The sequence below is a fragment of the Cibotium barometz genome, chromosome 9 (assembly GCF_041138505.1).
Source record: "Cibotium barometz isolate CiBa-2024 chromosome 9, ASM4113850v1, whole genome shotgun sequence".
NCBI lineage: Eukaryota > Viridiplantae > Streptophyta > Polypodiopsida > Cyatheales > Cibotiaceae > Cibotium > Cibotium barometz.
The window spans coordinates 5,417,808-5,430,128 of record NC_141054.1 but is presented as its reverse complement, the minus strand read 5'-3'; the positions used below and the strand labels follow the sequence as shown (position 1 = coordinate 5,430,128).

Here is a 12,321-nt window from a genome sequence, read left to right as displayed (position 1 = left end):
ACATGGGGCATACAGACACCTTGACTACACTTCAAGCTTTGGAGAGCTACTTCTATTGGCCTACTATGAGAAAGGACATTAAACTATATGATTCGAGAATGTTCAGTCTGTCCAGAAGGTCAAGTTTGATTGACAAACACCAACAGGACTATTGCACCCATTGAATGCTCTATGGGAGAATAGTGCTATGGATTTTATCTTTGGATTGCCAAAGTCAAGATTCGGGAATGATGGAATATGAACTATTATTGATGGATTCAGTAAGCAAGCCCACTTTATTCCTGTGAAGAAGACTATCCACACAGAACATCATGGTTGTAGGAGATGGAGATTCTCGCACTACTAGCTTCTTTTGGAGAGCTCTTTTTGACAACATGGGGACAAAACTAAATTTCTCTTCCACTTATCATTCTCAAACAGATGGACAAAGTGACATTGCAAACCTCACTATTTTTGGACATATTAAAGTGTTATGCTCTCGAAGCAAAGAATCAATGGGAGAAGTACTTGCATTGGTTGAGTTTGCTCACAACACCACCATTCACTCATCAAGAGGCAAAGCTCCTTTCGAGATTATGTATGGCAAACCATTGTTGTTGCCCATTCTAAAATCCAAGGAAGAGATCTTCCATGCAGATGAGTTTGTTCGAGATCTGGATATAGCCTTTGCATAGGTTTGAAGGACTATTGAGACATCTCAACCCAAGCAAAAGAAAGCTGCAGATAAGCATAGGAGGAAGGTCACCTTTGAAGAAGGGGATTGGGTCTTATTGCGATTTGAAAAAAAAAGCTAGACTTAGAAAGTCTAAAGCTAAGGAGCACAAGGAACCCAAGGTTGATCCCAGAAACTATGGACCTTCAAGAAGATCAACGATATATGTTATCGATTGGACCTTCCATATGATTGGAGGATATATAATGCCTTCCATGTCAGCTTATGGAAGCCATATACATGACTACCCCGAGAGGAGCCTGTATTGGAGGATCCACCAGGGGTGCAAGAGCCAGAACAGATTGAGTTTCACTCTGTGAGAAAAAGAGTAAAGACAGGTCAGGAAATTCCACTTGAAGTTTAAGAATTATTCACCTATGGATGTGAAATGGATGCTAAAAGAGTACTACAAGGACTACCTAGATATTCTTCGAGCTTATGAGGAAGCAGTTGGACCAGATGTATTTGAAGTAGAGGCTTGAACGTCTTGTGATCAAGACAGACTTAAGAGGGAGGGATTGTGCCTTTAGCCCTCTTCATTGTATATATATATTGGACTGGAATTGATCATTATTCTACTTATATAATGGTTACTTGGATAAACTCTAGTTTGGGTAGCAAGGATCCACGAGGAGTGGAAGAGCCAGAACAGATTGAGTTTCACCCTGTGAGAAAAAGAGGAAAGACAGTGGCCAAGAAATTCCTCTTGAAATTTAAGAATTATTCGCCTATGGATGCGAAATGGATGCCAAAAGAGTACTTCAAGGACTACCCATATATTCTTCGAGCTTGAGAAAGTAGTTGGTCCAGATGTATTTGAAGTACAGGCTTGAATGTCTTGTGATCAAGACAGATTTAAGAGGGAGCCCTCTTCTTTCTATCTTTAGCGGTGCATTTGCCCTATCAACTACTTATTTGCTGTACTAATTCTTTCTATTTGCTACTTCCTTTAGTGCTAGGCTTCATTATGGCTGAGTTTGCTCTACATCTCTAGAGGTTTGATAGAAACTTAGTACGAAGAGCTTTGTGTGAATATATGCTCTTATGTGTGTGTGTGTGTGTGTGCATGCCGTGTGTGTGTGAGAGAGACGCTCGACCTGCTCGACCTGCTCGCCTTGCTCGCCCGCTTGACCTGCTCGCCTTGCTCGCCCGCTCGACCTGCTCGCCTTGCTCGCCCGCTCGACCTGCTCGACCTGCTCTGCTCGACCTGCTCGCCCGCTTGTGTGTGTGCACGTGTGGTAAGACGCTCGCCTGCTCACTCCCTTCTAGTTCTGCTAGCCTGTGTGACTCCTTGACTGTATGTGTAAGGCTCGCCTGCTCTCCCGCTTGACTTTTCATGTTTGTGCCTTGCTCGCCTGCGACTTTGCTCCATTTGCTTGCTACTCGCTGCCTCTTCTTGTTTCTTAGCTTCCATCCTTTTTTTCTCTTCAGCCTCTTGGCTGCCTTGTGTGTGTGTGTGTGTGTGTGTGTGAGAGAGAGAGAGAGAGAGAGAGAGAGAGAGTCGTATTTCAATCATGGCTTCAGGTTTGGATTTTTGTACATATGCTCGAAAAGAAAGACTTGCAGATGCTAAGCGCCGCCTATCAGAGCCTGCATCACAAGATGATGAACTTACTATGGAAGCTCAGTATGTCTTTGACACCCTTAAGGATGACTTTCAGCAGTCACGACAGGAATGGGGCAAACCGGTTCCAGAGGTCACGTACAAATTGAAATTGCCATCCCTCGTGAATCCTCTCAGGAAGTTGTCTCAAACTGCAGTTATAATTTTCTTTCCAGGAAGAATCCCAGCGGCCAGTGATGTCGCACAGTGGATTAAGTCCATCCTTGGAGGATGCTTTGTAGAGGGAGTGTATTTTGCTTCCAGAGGCTTTTATGAGGTGCATTTATCAGATGCTTCGTGCAAGCAGAGGCTTCTTGAATTCTCTCCCCTGTTTTACGGGAAGTAGATGGTACATGCTATGCCCTGGTCCCCAAACAAGGATTATCAAAGTCTTATACGACATCATTGTCTTGTATGGGTTGAGGTTGTTAACTTCCCGGATTATATGCGTGAAGAGTTGCCTGGCCTGGCTGCTTCTTTGGGACAGGTCATTTGTCCTCCACGCCCCATGGGAAACCGTAACAAGTTCTGCATTTTGTGGGACACTGATACACCTACCCCTCCTTCTATTGCAGTGGAAGTTGAGGGAGTGCAATTGGGAAAAAAGTATTTTGAATTGAAGTGGGGTGTGTTTGCAGGAGCTTGTTTTGCCTGCCACAAGTTTGGGCATCTAGCCTCTGAATGCCCAATGGTTCTGCATCAGTCCCCTCCCAATGCCTTGCCGCCCCAGACACGGGAAAAGAATGAGAATTTGCAAGCTAACACAGCAAATAGAAATGGAGCAAAGAATGCCAAACCAATCAATCAGGTGCAGTCACTTGCTAGAAAAGGAAAAGATAAAGGAAAAGAGAAGATGAAGGAATCTGCGGGGATTGATCAGGATGGTTGTCAACAACCTAAGAAGGTGGTTGTATTGAAGCAACACCCCCTTCAATCTCGTCAATGGGATGCTTCTTCTCCCTTACCAGGACAGGCTTCTACTTCAGCTCCTGTCCTTCAAAATTGGGTGGGGGTTTTGAAGAAGGGCATCCCCATATGTGATTCAGAAGAAGGGGATAATGCTATGTCTTTCATGGGTCATGATGGAATGCAGCCCATGCAGGCAGAGGCTTTGCCTCTCTGATGTCTTTTTTTTATATCTGATACTTTGCTGTATATACCTCTTTCATGCCTCAAACACTTAAGTGCTTTACCTACAATGTACAAAGCCTCTGCAATGTCGCAAAGTGGAGGCTTTTATGGAATTATGTATATAAAATGCAGCCAGATATCGTTTGTTTGCAAGAGCATAATCAACACTCCATGGCTGGTCATCATGTTTATTTTGGCGGTTATGATATATATTATGCTGGTACCACTACCTATTCAAGTGTATGCATACTGGTTAGACATGAGCTGGAGCCTCAGTTAGCCTTCAATGACAGCAATGGTAGATGGATGGTCATACAATGTAATGTCAATGGTGATATTCTTGAGTTTGCATCAGTCTATGCTTCCCAGACCTCTGCCATGAGGGCTTCATTATGGGATTCTTTATGCACATATCCGTGGAAATGGATAAAGCTCTTACCTTGGAGAGACCTTTTACTGACACAGAACTTGATAATGCATTGTTCCACCTCAGCAAATACAAGTCCCCTGGCTGGGATGGCCTTACGGTGGAATTTTATATTTCTTTTTGGGATGATTTGAAAGAAGTCCTCTTGCAAATGATCAATGTTGCCTGGCAAGAAAATCAGTTGCCGTACTCTTGGAAGCATGGCATAGTCAAACTTGTGCCCAAAAAACATCTGTGTGACCATATGTCAGATTGGAAGCCTATTACTTTGATGCCTGTAGTTTACAAACTCATTACCAAAATGATTGTGCATAGGCTTCACAGGATACTGGATGTGGGACTTCATCCTCATGAGTATGGGTTTGTGCCGCGAAGACAAATCCATGACAATATATCCAATGCGTTGACTGCAATTGAATATGCTAAGTATTCGCATCAAGATGTGCTTATATTGCAGGTGGATATTGCTAAGGCATTTGACACTGTTCAATGGGATTTTATTTCTCAAATCATGACCAAGTTGGGCTTTGGTCCCAAGATGGCAAATGCAGTTTACTGGCTTTATTCTAGCTCTACTTCTCAGTGCATTCTTGGGGGTCATCTGTCTCGGTCATGGACATTGGGTCGATCAGTTAGACAGGGTTGTCCTCTTAGTGCTCTCTTATATGCCATTGCGACCCATCCCCTTTTAATGTATCTTGATCATCTTACAAACACAGGACAGATGACTGGTCTTAAAATCCCTAGAGCTGCATCTTTTTTGGCACAAGCATATGCTGATGATTCCTTCTTTATGCTACAGAATTCTTCCCGGGAAGTTCAAATGCTTATGACCACTCTTTCATTGTATGGCTTGGCAGCGGGATTGCATGTCAATTTTGACACATCTAAATTACTTCCCCTGAAACAATGTGACTGGCATTCTATTCTTTGGTCGGGTCAGGTGGTGCATTCCAAAGATGTAGTCAGGCATTTGGGATATCCCATAGGATGGCATATCACCAGGAAGCAGCAGCTAAAATGGATCTTCCAAAGACTTCAACATAAACTGGAATACTGGAAGATTTCTACTTGGCCTATTCATGTCAGGCTCAGAATGGTAGAGTCCATTGTAATGTCCTATGTCCAGTTCTACTTGCCTTTGCTGCATTGGTCCTCCAGGGATATTTCAACCTTTATGTCTCAAGCTATGGAGATTTTATGGAGGACAAAAACTGCTGTGAAAGCATTGAGACTGATGAAGATGGAAATGGTGTGCTCTCCTAGGATGCATGGTGGACTTAATGTCCTCAATATAAGATATCATGTACTTGCAAGGAAGGCGACTATGCTGCATACTTTTTCCCGCCAACAACAGCCATGGACTTGTATGCTAGCATCCATGTGTGTCAACATGAGGACTTCTGCTTATGGTCATTGGATTACTGATCATTGGGAGGTTGTCATTGGGAGATTTGTAGGGAAGATACCTGGCTGTCCTTTCTCTACTGCTCTGATACTTGACTGGAAACAAGTACTTTCTAAGGTCAAATGGGCTCCTGATAATTGCTCGGGGACAAACTCAATGAGGAAAGAAAGTATTCATTGGAGTGCCATCTTTGACATTCCACTCGCTTTACAGGAACCTGTTCGGGCATACAATCTCATGAAATTGGGAATTAGATACATACATGATGTGGTAGATGATCAGGGCTATGTCTTATCTTTTCCTCAGGCCACTGCTTCCTATGCATTGGGAATGCATCATAGGTCTATATGGAAGAAAATTGCTGATTTATTACATCCTTTTCTACCTGTTCCTCCAGTGGCTGACACAGACAGGCTTACGGATTGGCAATTGCAACCCTCTGCTACATGCACTCATCCTGTTCCTCTTCCCGCCTTAACCTCCATCAAAGCTTACAGGCTTCTTCAGCGTGCTCCATGGATTCAGCAACATGCTAATTCTCTGTGGCATATAAGGAAGCCCCTCTCATGGTGGCGGAACAATCTCGAGATGTTATGGAAGTGTAAAATGCCATTGAAACAAGAGGGTCATTACTTGTGCACTGCATTTTGATGTATGTTTGAATTACTTTGACCTTGTGTGTTGTTTTTGATGTGTGGACAATGCTTGGATTTATGTTATGGGATAGCCGACTGGGCTCAGACTACCTAGTCAGTATCTGGAATACCTAGTAGATGCCAATGATGCATACTTGTTTGTTGACTAGCTTGTGTCTAGTTTCTGCAGAAGGTAAGTATGCATTTGTTATATCTAACACATGTGATAGGCCATGAAGATATACCATTAAGATTCAAGCTATTGGTGAAAGAAAAGGCATTGAGACATTGCCAGATGAGCAGATGACACCACAAGTATAGGGAAAGACTAGATGCACAAGCTCACCAGATATAGGGCTAGTACCTTGAAACAAGTAAGAAGCATGAGCCTCTCTTGAGCATCAAGTAAGAGAACAACCTCTTTATCTCTAAGATGTTGCCATCTCCATTGAAGCTTGGAAATCATCTTCTTGATTATGAACAAAACCATGGAGTTTTTCATCATTGCTCGTTGATTTAGAGCGCCTTCATCGACCGTAGCACCACATCATCATTTGTCCGTACACCTGTACGGATCCGTACAGCCGTACGGAAATGTGCAGATTGAATTTCAAAAACCGTAAAAATTTTAGAAACCCTAAAATTGCTCCAAAAATCCTAAAAAGTGCTTTTAGAGGTTTTTATCGCTCAAAAACCATTAAAACAGGTTCCTTATTAGTTTTTCTGTCAAAAAGAGCTTTTCCATGATTTTCTTCGTCGACAAGGCTATAGGGGTTATGGAGATTACTCATGGGATGAGCGAGTGATACTTGGACTTGGACTTGAACTTGGAACTTGGGACTTGAACATGAGCTTGGATCTAGACTTAGATATGATTATTGGATTTGGATTTGGTCTTGGATTCATTGGATTTAGATCTGGACTTGGATTGGAGGTGGAGCCATGATCTCCTCATAGAGCATGAAATAGATGTCTCTCCTCCCGAGGAATGTCGGGAATCTCCTTGCACTTCGTGACATCAATCTTATCAGGATTCACTTGGCGACGCTCAATGGGATGACCCTTTTGCTTTAGCAAATGGAGATTGCAATGGCAAAAGACATGCCTCTCCAATTTTGTTGTGTGTAGTCTGTTTCTCTGCGAAAAAGAGCCATGTACTCCGATTCCTCTCACAAGGCCTAAAAAGCACCCATAGGCAAAATCCCAAACGCACCGGAGTGCTATGCCAGGAAACCACAAAGTCCTATGCAAATGTTTTTCCCCGAATACAAGGCTTTAGATATTTGCAAGGCTCAAAAACCCCAAAGTTATGAGCAACAATGGGCTGTTTTATGTGTCAATTACACATAATTCACAAAAGCCCCAAAAATCTATGTACCAATGAGCTTTAATTGTGTTATTAACACTGATTTTAGGAAAGCCCCAAATTTCTGTGTCCTGTAATTGCAATTGTGCAATCAAGCACAAATTTCTCAAATTTCTCTGAACCCTGCACCCAAGTGTTGCCCTACACTACTGCATGCACCTGATTTTTACAATGAAGCAAGCAATTCACAAAAGCCCCATGAAAAATCAATTACTTGAACAGCTGTTCAATTACTTGAACAGCTGTAACCCTGATTTTGCAAAGATTGCTGAGATGCAGGTGTTGCTGTTGTCGCTGCTGGCTAGCCTGCTCTGTAGGAAGCTGTATAACTGGCGGGAGACGACGAGGCGGCGGACTGCAGATGGGCAACAGCCGGCGGCGTAACCGGTGACCTGCAGGCGGGCAGCAAGGACGGAAGCTGCTGAAGACAGCAACCTGTAGGCGGGCAGCAAGGACGGGAGCTACTAGTGTCAAGGGCGGGAGCTGCAGACAGCAAACGGACGGGTTTAGATGGCGATGGTGCGAACTGGTCGGAGTCGAGGTGGCGATGGATGGCGTTGGCCCCCGGATGGGAGGACCCCAAAATCCTCACAAATGCAGGAGTTGCCACATAAGCCACAAGTGCAATTGAGCTCAATCGGACAGGCGAACTGGCGGGGGACTCCAGGCGCTCGTGACGGGCTCTGATACCACTTTTAGGGTTAGGGTTCCACACAGGCAAAGACACACATAGAATCAACAGCAGCAAGAACACAAGAGATGGTGATTGATGCTCACACCAAAATGGATTGCATTGAAATTGTGTGGAGCTAGGGAGTTGACTCCATAATATCAAAATACAATAATAATGCTGGTGTCCTTTCACACCAGATATCCAAGTGAAAAAACCCAAAGGGAGAAAAGTGCCCTTGGTTAGCCCATGTTCACATGTGGCACTACTCATAGCATACATGCCAATAGCACCTAGAGCCATGTCTTGGATGCTACTATCTGCCTTGAGCATTAATGGCTCCATGGTTGGGCGGTGAGCTAGATGCCAATGCTATTTGTGTTTCCTTTATGTTTGTGCTGAATGGCAGGGTCTGTTGGCCTGGGAGCTTTACAGTTGGGCCTTGGAGCTACTTTTAGAATAGCCTCCAGTAGGTGATCTGGAAGATATCTTTGGATGTTGTAGAACTGATTTGTTGTCCAAGAACTTTGTGTATTTTACAATAAGCGGTGTGCCTGTGTGTGTGTGTAAGAGAGAGAGAGAGAGAGAGAGAGAGAGAGAGATTCATGTGGTTTACAGCTGGTGCGAGAGATGTTGTGTTGGAGGCTGCTGGAGCTTGAAGGAGTGCACTTCCAATCAACTGTTTTTAATCTTTTTACTGGAGAGGATGGGCTGTAAGATCAGCATGGATTAAAAGTATATGTAGGAGTAGCAGCAGGTCTATTCTTAATTTTTGCTCCTGGGCGAGAATGGAGTCAACATCTTTCAAAAAAATATAAATGCTTGACATTCGCTTGAGGTTATACAATGCTTGGGTAGAAAGCTGAAGGTTACCTAAATCTACACCAAATTTTATAACAAAAATGTTGGACCACCTTTGTTACATTGTTTTATGCTGCATGGGTCGTGAATGGGCATGTTGTTACTGACTTTGAGGCTTTGCTTTTTATGAGATAATGTAAAAGGGGTAAAAAATGTGCAACATTTAAGGTCAAAGAGCTTCAAATTAAAGTGTACCTGGAGGTTTCAAAAAGTTCTGCTTGGAGTTTCTACTCGTTGAAATGGTCAATGCCAGCTATTTTGCATGGTTGAACTCGGTTTCAAGAAAAAATATTTGTCCTTTCAGTTGAGGCAGCTGTTTATAAAGCTCGAACATAATGCAGAAATAGCAGTAGTTGCTTTGTGGGGCTTTCCTGTTCTTAGCTTGTTTTCTGAGAAAGCTCATAAAGCAGCCAATTTTTATTGGTTTCAAAATCTCCATGACCTTGGTAGCCATTGGTCTCCTGGGTGAGAATGTTGTGCTTGTGGTGTTTCGTCTTCCTATCCATCACATCGTTCTTTAGTGTGTGCGTTCTTGCTATGCGAGCAGAAGAAAGGATGTGAGAGACGTGTATACTATCAATGGCTCTAGCCGTGAGCCTCCTCTTTATGACATTTCATTTGGTGAAGGCAAAAATGGGCTAAGACAGCTCTCATTTGGTCACTTGATAAAGTTGATTTAGAAATGAGTCTTTTTAAGAAGCTTACGATGGCAGCCTCTTATCTTCTGATTCCATTCGGCATATGGAGTCCTTTGCTGGTCTCTGATGATCCCAACTTTTGATCATGAAGAAGCCATCCATTGATACGTTCAAAGAACTTCACTCCAGGTGCAGCAAATGAAGGAAGGAGACAGAGAGAGGGGTGTGCCTAAAGTATCCTCATCATATCCTTATTGTCGAATGAAAAGAAACGGTGATGGCTGAGTACTTTCTTGGTTAAAAATTTAATGATCAACGCGTATGCATCTTCTCAGCCGAGATAGATACCTCATATTACCTTCACTGCAATTGCGTACCTCAAACCACCTTCAATGTAAAAGCATAGTTGTGAGTGTGATGCAAGCCTTGCCTCCGGTGCATGCATCCAGAGCACCAACATAGACAAAGATGATATGTAATCCTCGTGGTTGACATGTGCATGCCTTGTGTACGTAGAATTGCCAGGTGTATTCTAAATGAAGACTCTTGAAAGCACATCTATGATAACCAATCATATTTGCAGCACCATCTTTTGTGACATTGTGCATTTTCAGTGTTCGAATTAAAATGGGTGTAGTATTTGGACGGCGCAGGAGCTCTAGGTAGTTCACCCTCAAGCGTAGTGTTAAGTGATGGATCTGATGCATCGAGTATTACGGCCGCTACAAGCATGCGAGAAAACTCGGAATCCAATAATAGATGGCACATATGTTGGCTTCACATGGATTGAGAGGGACACACTACTAGATATCTTGGATGCAAATTCGGGAAAGACATATTTGGGCCACATATGTCAATGACTCTAAGAGGATTGATTGAGACACAGATGTTGACTTCACATGGATTGCGAGAGGCCACATTGCCAGATATCTTGGATGCTAGGTTGGGATTGAAATTTCACTTGCCCAAAAACTTTTCGTGGTGTTCATGAGCATAAAATAAGAGCTCCTTCATTAGAGATCCAAGAAGCTCGATTTAGTGGTAAACCAAGTGTTGCTTGCAACAACTTGGTATGCCACTTTTTGTTAGTTGCTATGATTGTGGATGCATCAAACAGTTGTAGAGGGTGATCTGTGACTTCTCATGGTTGGGGCTTAATAAAGGTATTAGATACCAGGGCCAGAATTGCTTCAAAAACTAGTATCCTTCCCAAGCACAACATTGATCTAGTGTCTTCATGTGCCATACACATATTTTTACGTCACATGCTTGCAACTCAATAAATTATGTCGAAGGACCCTATAAAATAGGCCATTGGGTGCATTAGGATATATGCAATGGCTAGGTTGTTATGAGTGTGTAGAGCCTACGGTCATAGTCAGTGTCACCATTCGTGGTACTAGCAACAACTGCTATGCATTTATCCCACCTCCCACAGTCATTCGACTTCATCTTGAGCCATGTAATATCAAGACAAGGTGTCCAAGAGTAAACTCTACCTACTCCAATGTGTGGATTATGAGATAATAGTTCAGTGTAGCATGTAGCTTGTTTCTGGTAGCGTGCCAAATCTATCCAAGCCATTTCTAAACCATCTAGCCTCCTAGACACCTTCCCATGTGAATAGGGATGTCGGGTGCCCAGGTTGCTCAACCATGATATTGGGGCATGTACAAACATGAGCTAGTTGGTGCTACCTCAGAAATACAATACGAGGGTGGAGCATTGATATCTAACACCCTCCCTCAATATTCACCCCAAGGTGAACTCCCTCCGTTGATGAAGATGCCGCTCCATATGGTCATTGCTAAAAGCCGTTGTGAAGATGTGTGCACAATTCTCTATTGTCAGGTAGTAGATCATCTCAACCTCCCTGAACATGATGAGCTCGTGCACAATCTCAGTGTGTCTTGTGCGAGCATGAAACATTGGATTTTGAGCAATGGCCATGTACCTCTATTTGTCACATTGCAGTGTTATAAGCTACTTCTACACCACTCTCATATCTTGTAGAATCCTCCTCACCCACAATGCCTCACATATACAAAGCATGCAGCTTTGTACTCGGCCTTTGTTGATGAGAGTGCAATTGTGGGATGTTTCTCATTGATCCAAGAAATGCATCTTGAACAAAGAGAAAAATAATACTTGTTAGTGAGCACTTGCTTTTCAAATCACCCTCACAATTTGAGTCATGAAAGCTAGTGAGGATATTGTTTGCAGCATAGGTTATCCCGTACTCCTACCTTGGATGTATCGTAACGCATATCTACTTTCTAATGATTATCCCAACGCTTATTGGAGAACCTCCTTAAAACACCACCAACATGATCAAAACACCAACAACAAAACTGACATTTGTTCTAGTATTACACACAAGAAGATAAGACTATCAAGTAGTTTTCTGTATAAGGTCTCATCTACAAGGTTTGAAGTATCTTCTTTGAATATCTTGAGATTAACCTCCATTGGGGTACCAACTACCTTTCATTCAGTCATGTCAAATGTCTTGAGTATCACACCTACATATTTTTGCATATTCACTTTTTAGTTGGTTTTCATTAAGGCAGTTGGCCTCAGCATGATTCTTCAAGCCTAAATGAGCCAAACCAGTGATCTTCAGATGTGCCAAGGCCATCTTGATTTGTTCTTGATCAAGGTGGTTGGCCTCAACATGATTCTTCCAGCTTGAACGAGCTGGACTGATGTGTGAAGGCCATCTTGATTCGTTCATTATAACTGACAATATAAAAATACTCATCCATTACATCAGTCTAGTTACGAACAAGTTAGGTTATTTTATTTTGTCCACCATGTAAAGGTCCTGGCTTAGATTTATGCTGCAAGGCTTCATAAATATCGCTATCAAG

At 42.9% G+C, this 12,321-nt stretch overlaps 1 protein-coding gene across 1 annotated transcript in view; it reads left to right on the top strand.

The window, feature by feature from the left end:
- The window catches only part of LOC147635180 (mitochondrial 28S ribosomal protein S29-like protein), a 71,182-nt gene extending 62,158 nt beyond the window's left edge, over positions 1-9,024 (top strand). The window contains exon 8 of the mRNA XM_086802381.1: positions 8,571-9,024. Within this exon, the coding sequence (XP_086658507.1) occupies positions 8,571-8,611 (41 nt within the window). The 3' untranslated portion in view covers positions 8,612-9,024. The remainder of the gene's footprint in view (positions 1-8,570) is intronic.
- The last annotated feature ends 3,297 nt before the right edge of the window (positions 9,025-12,321 follow it).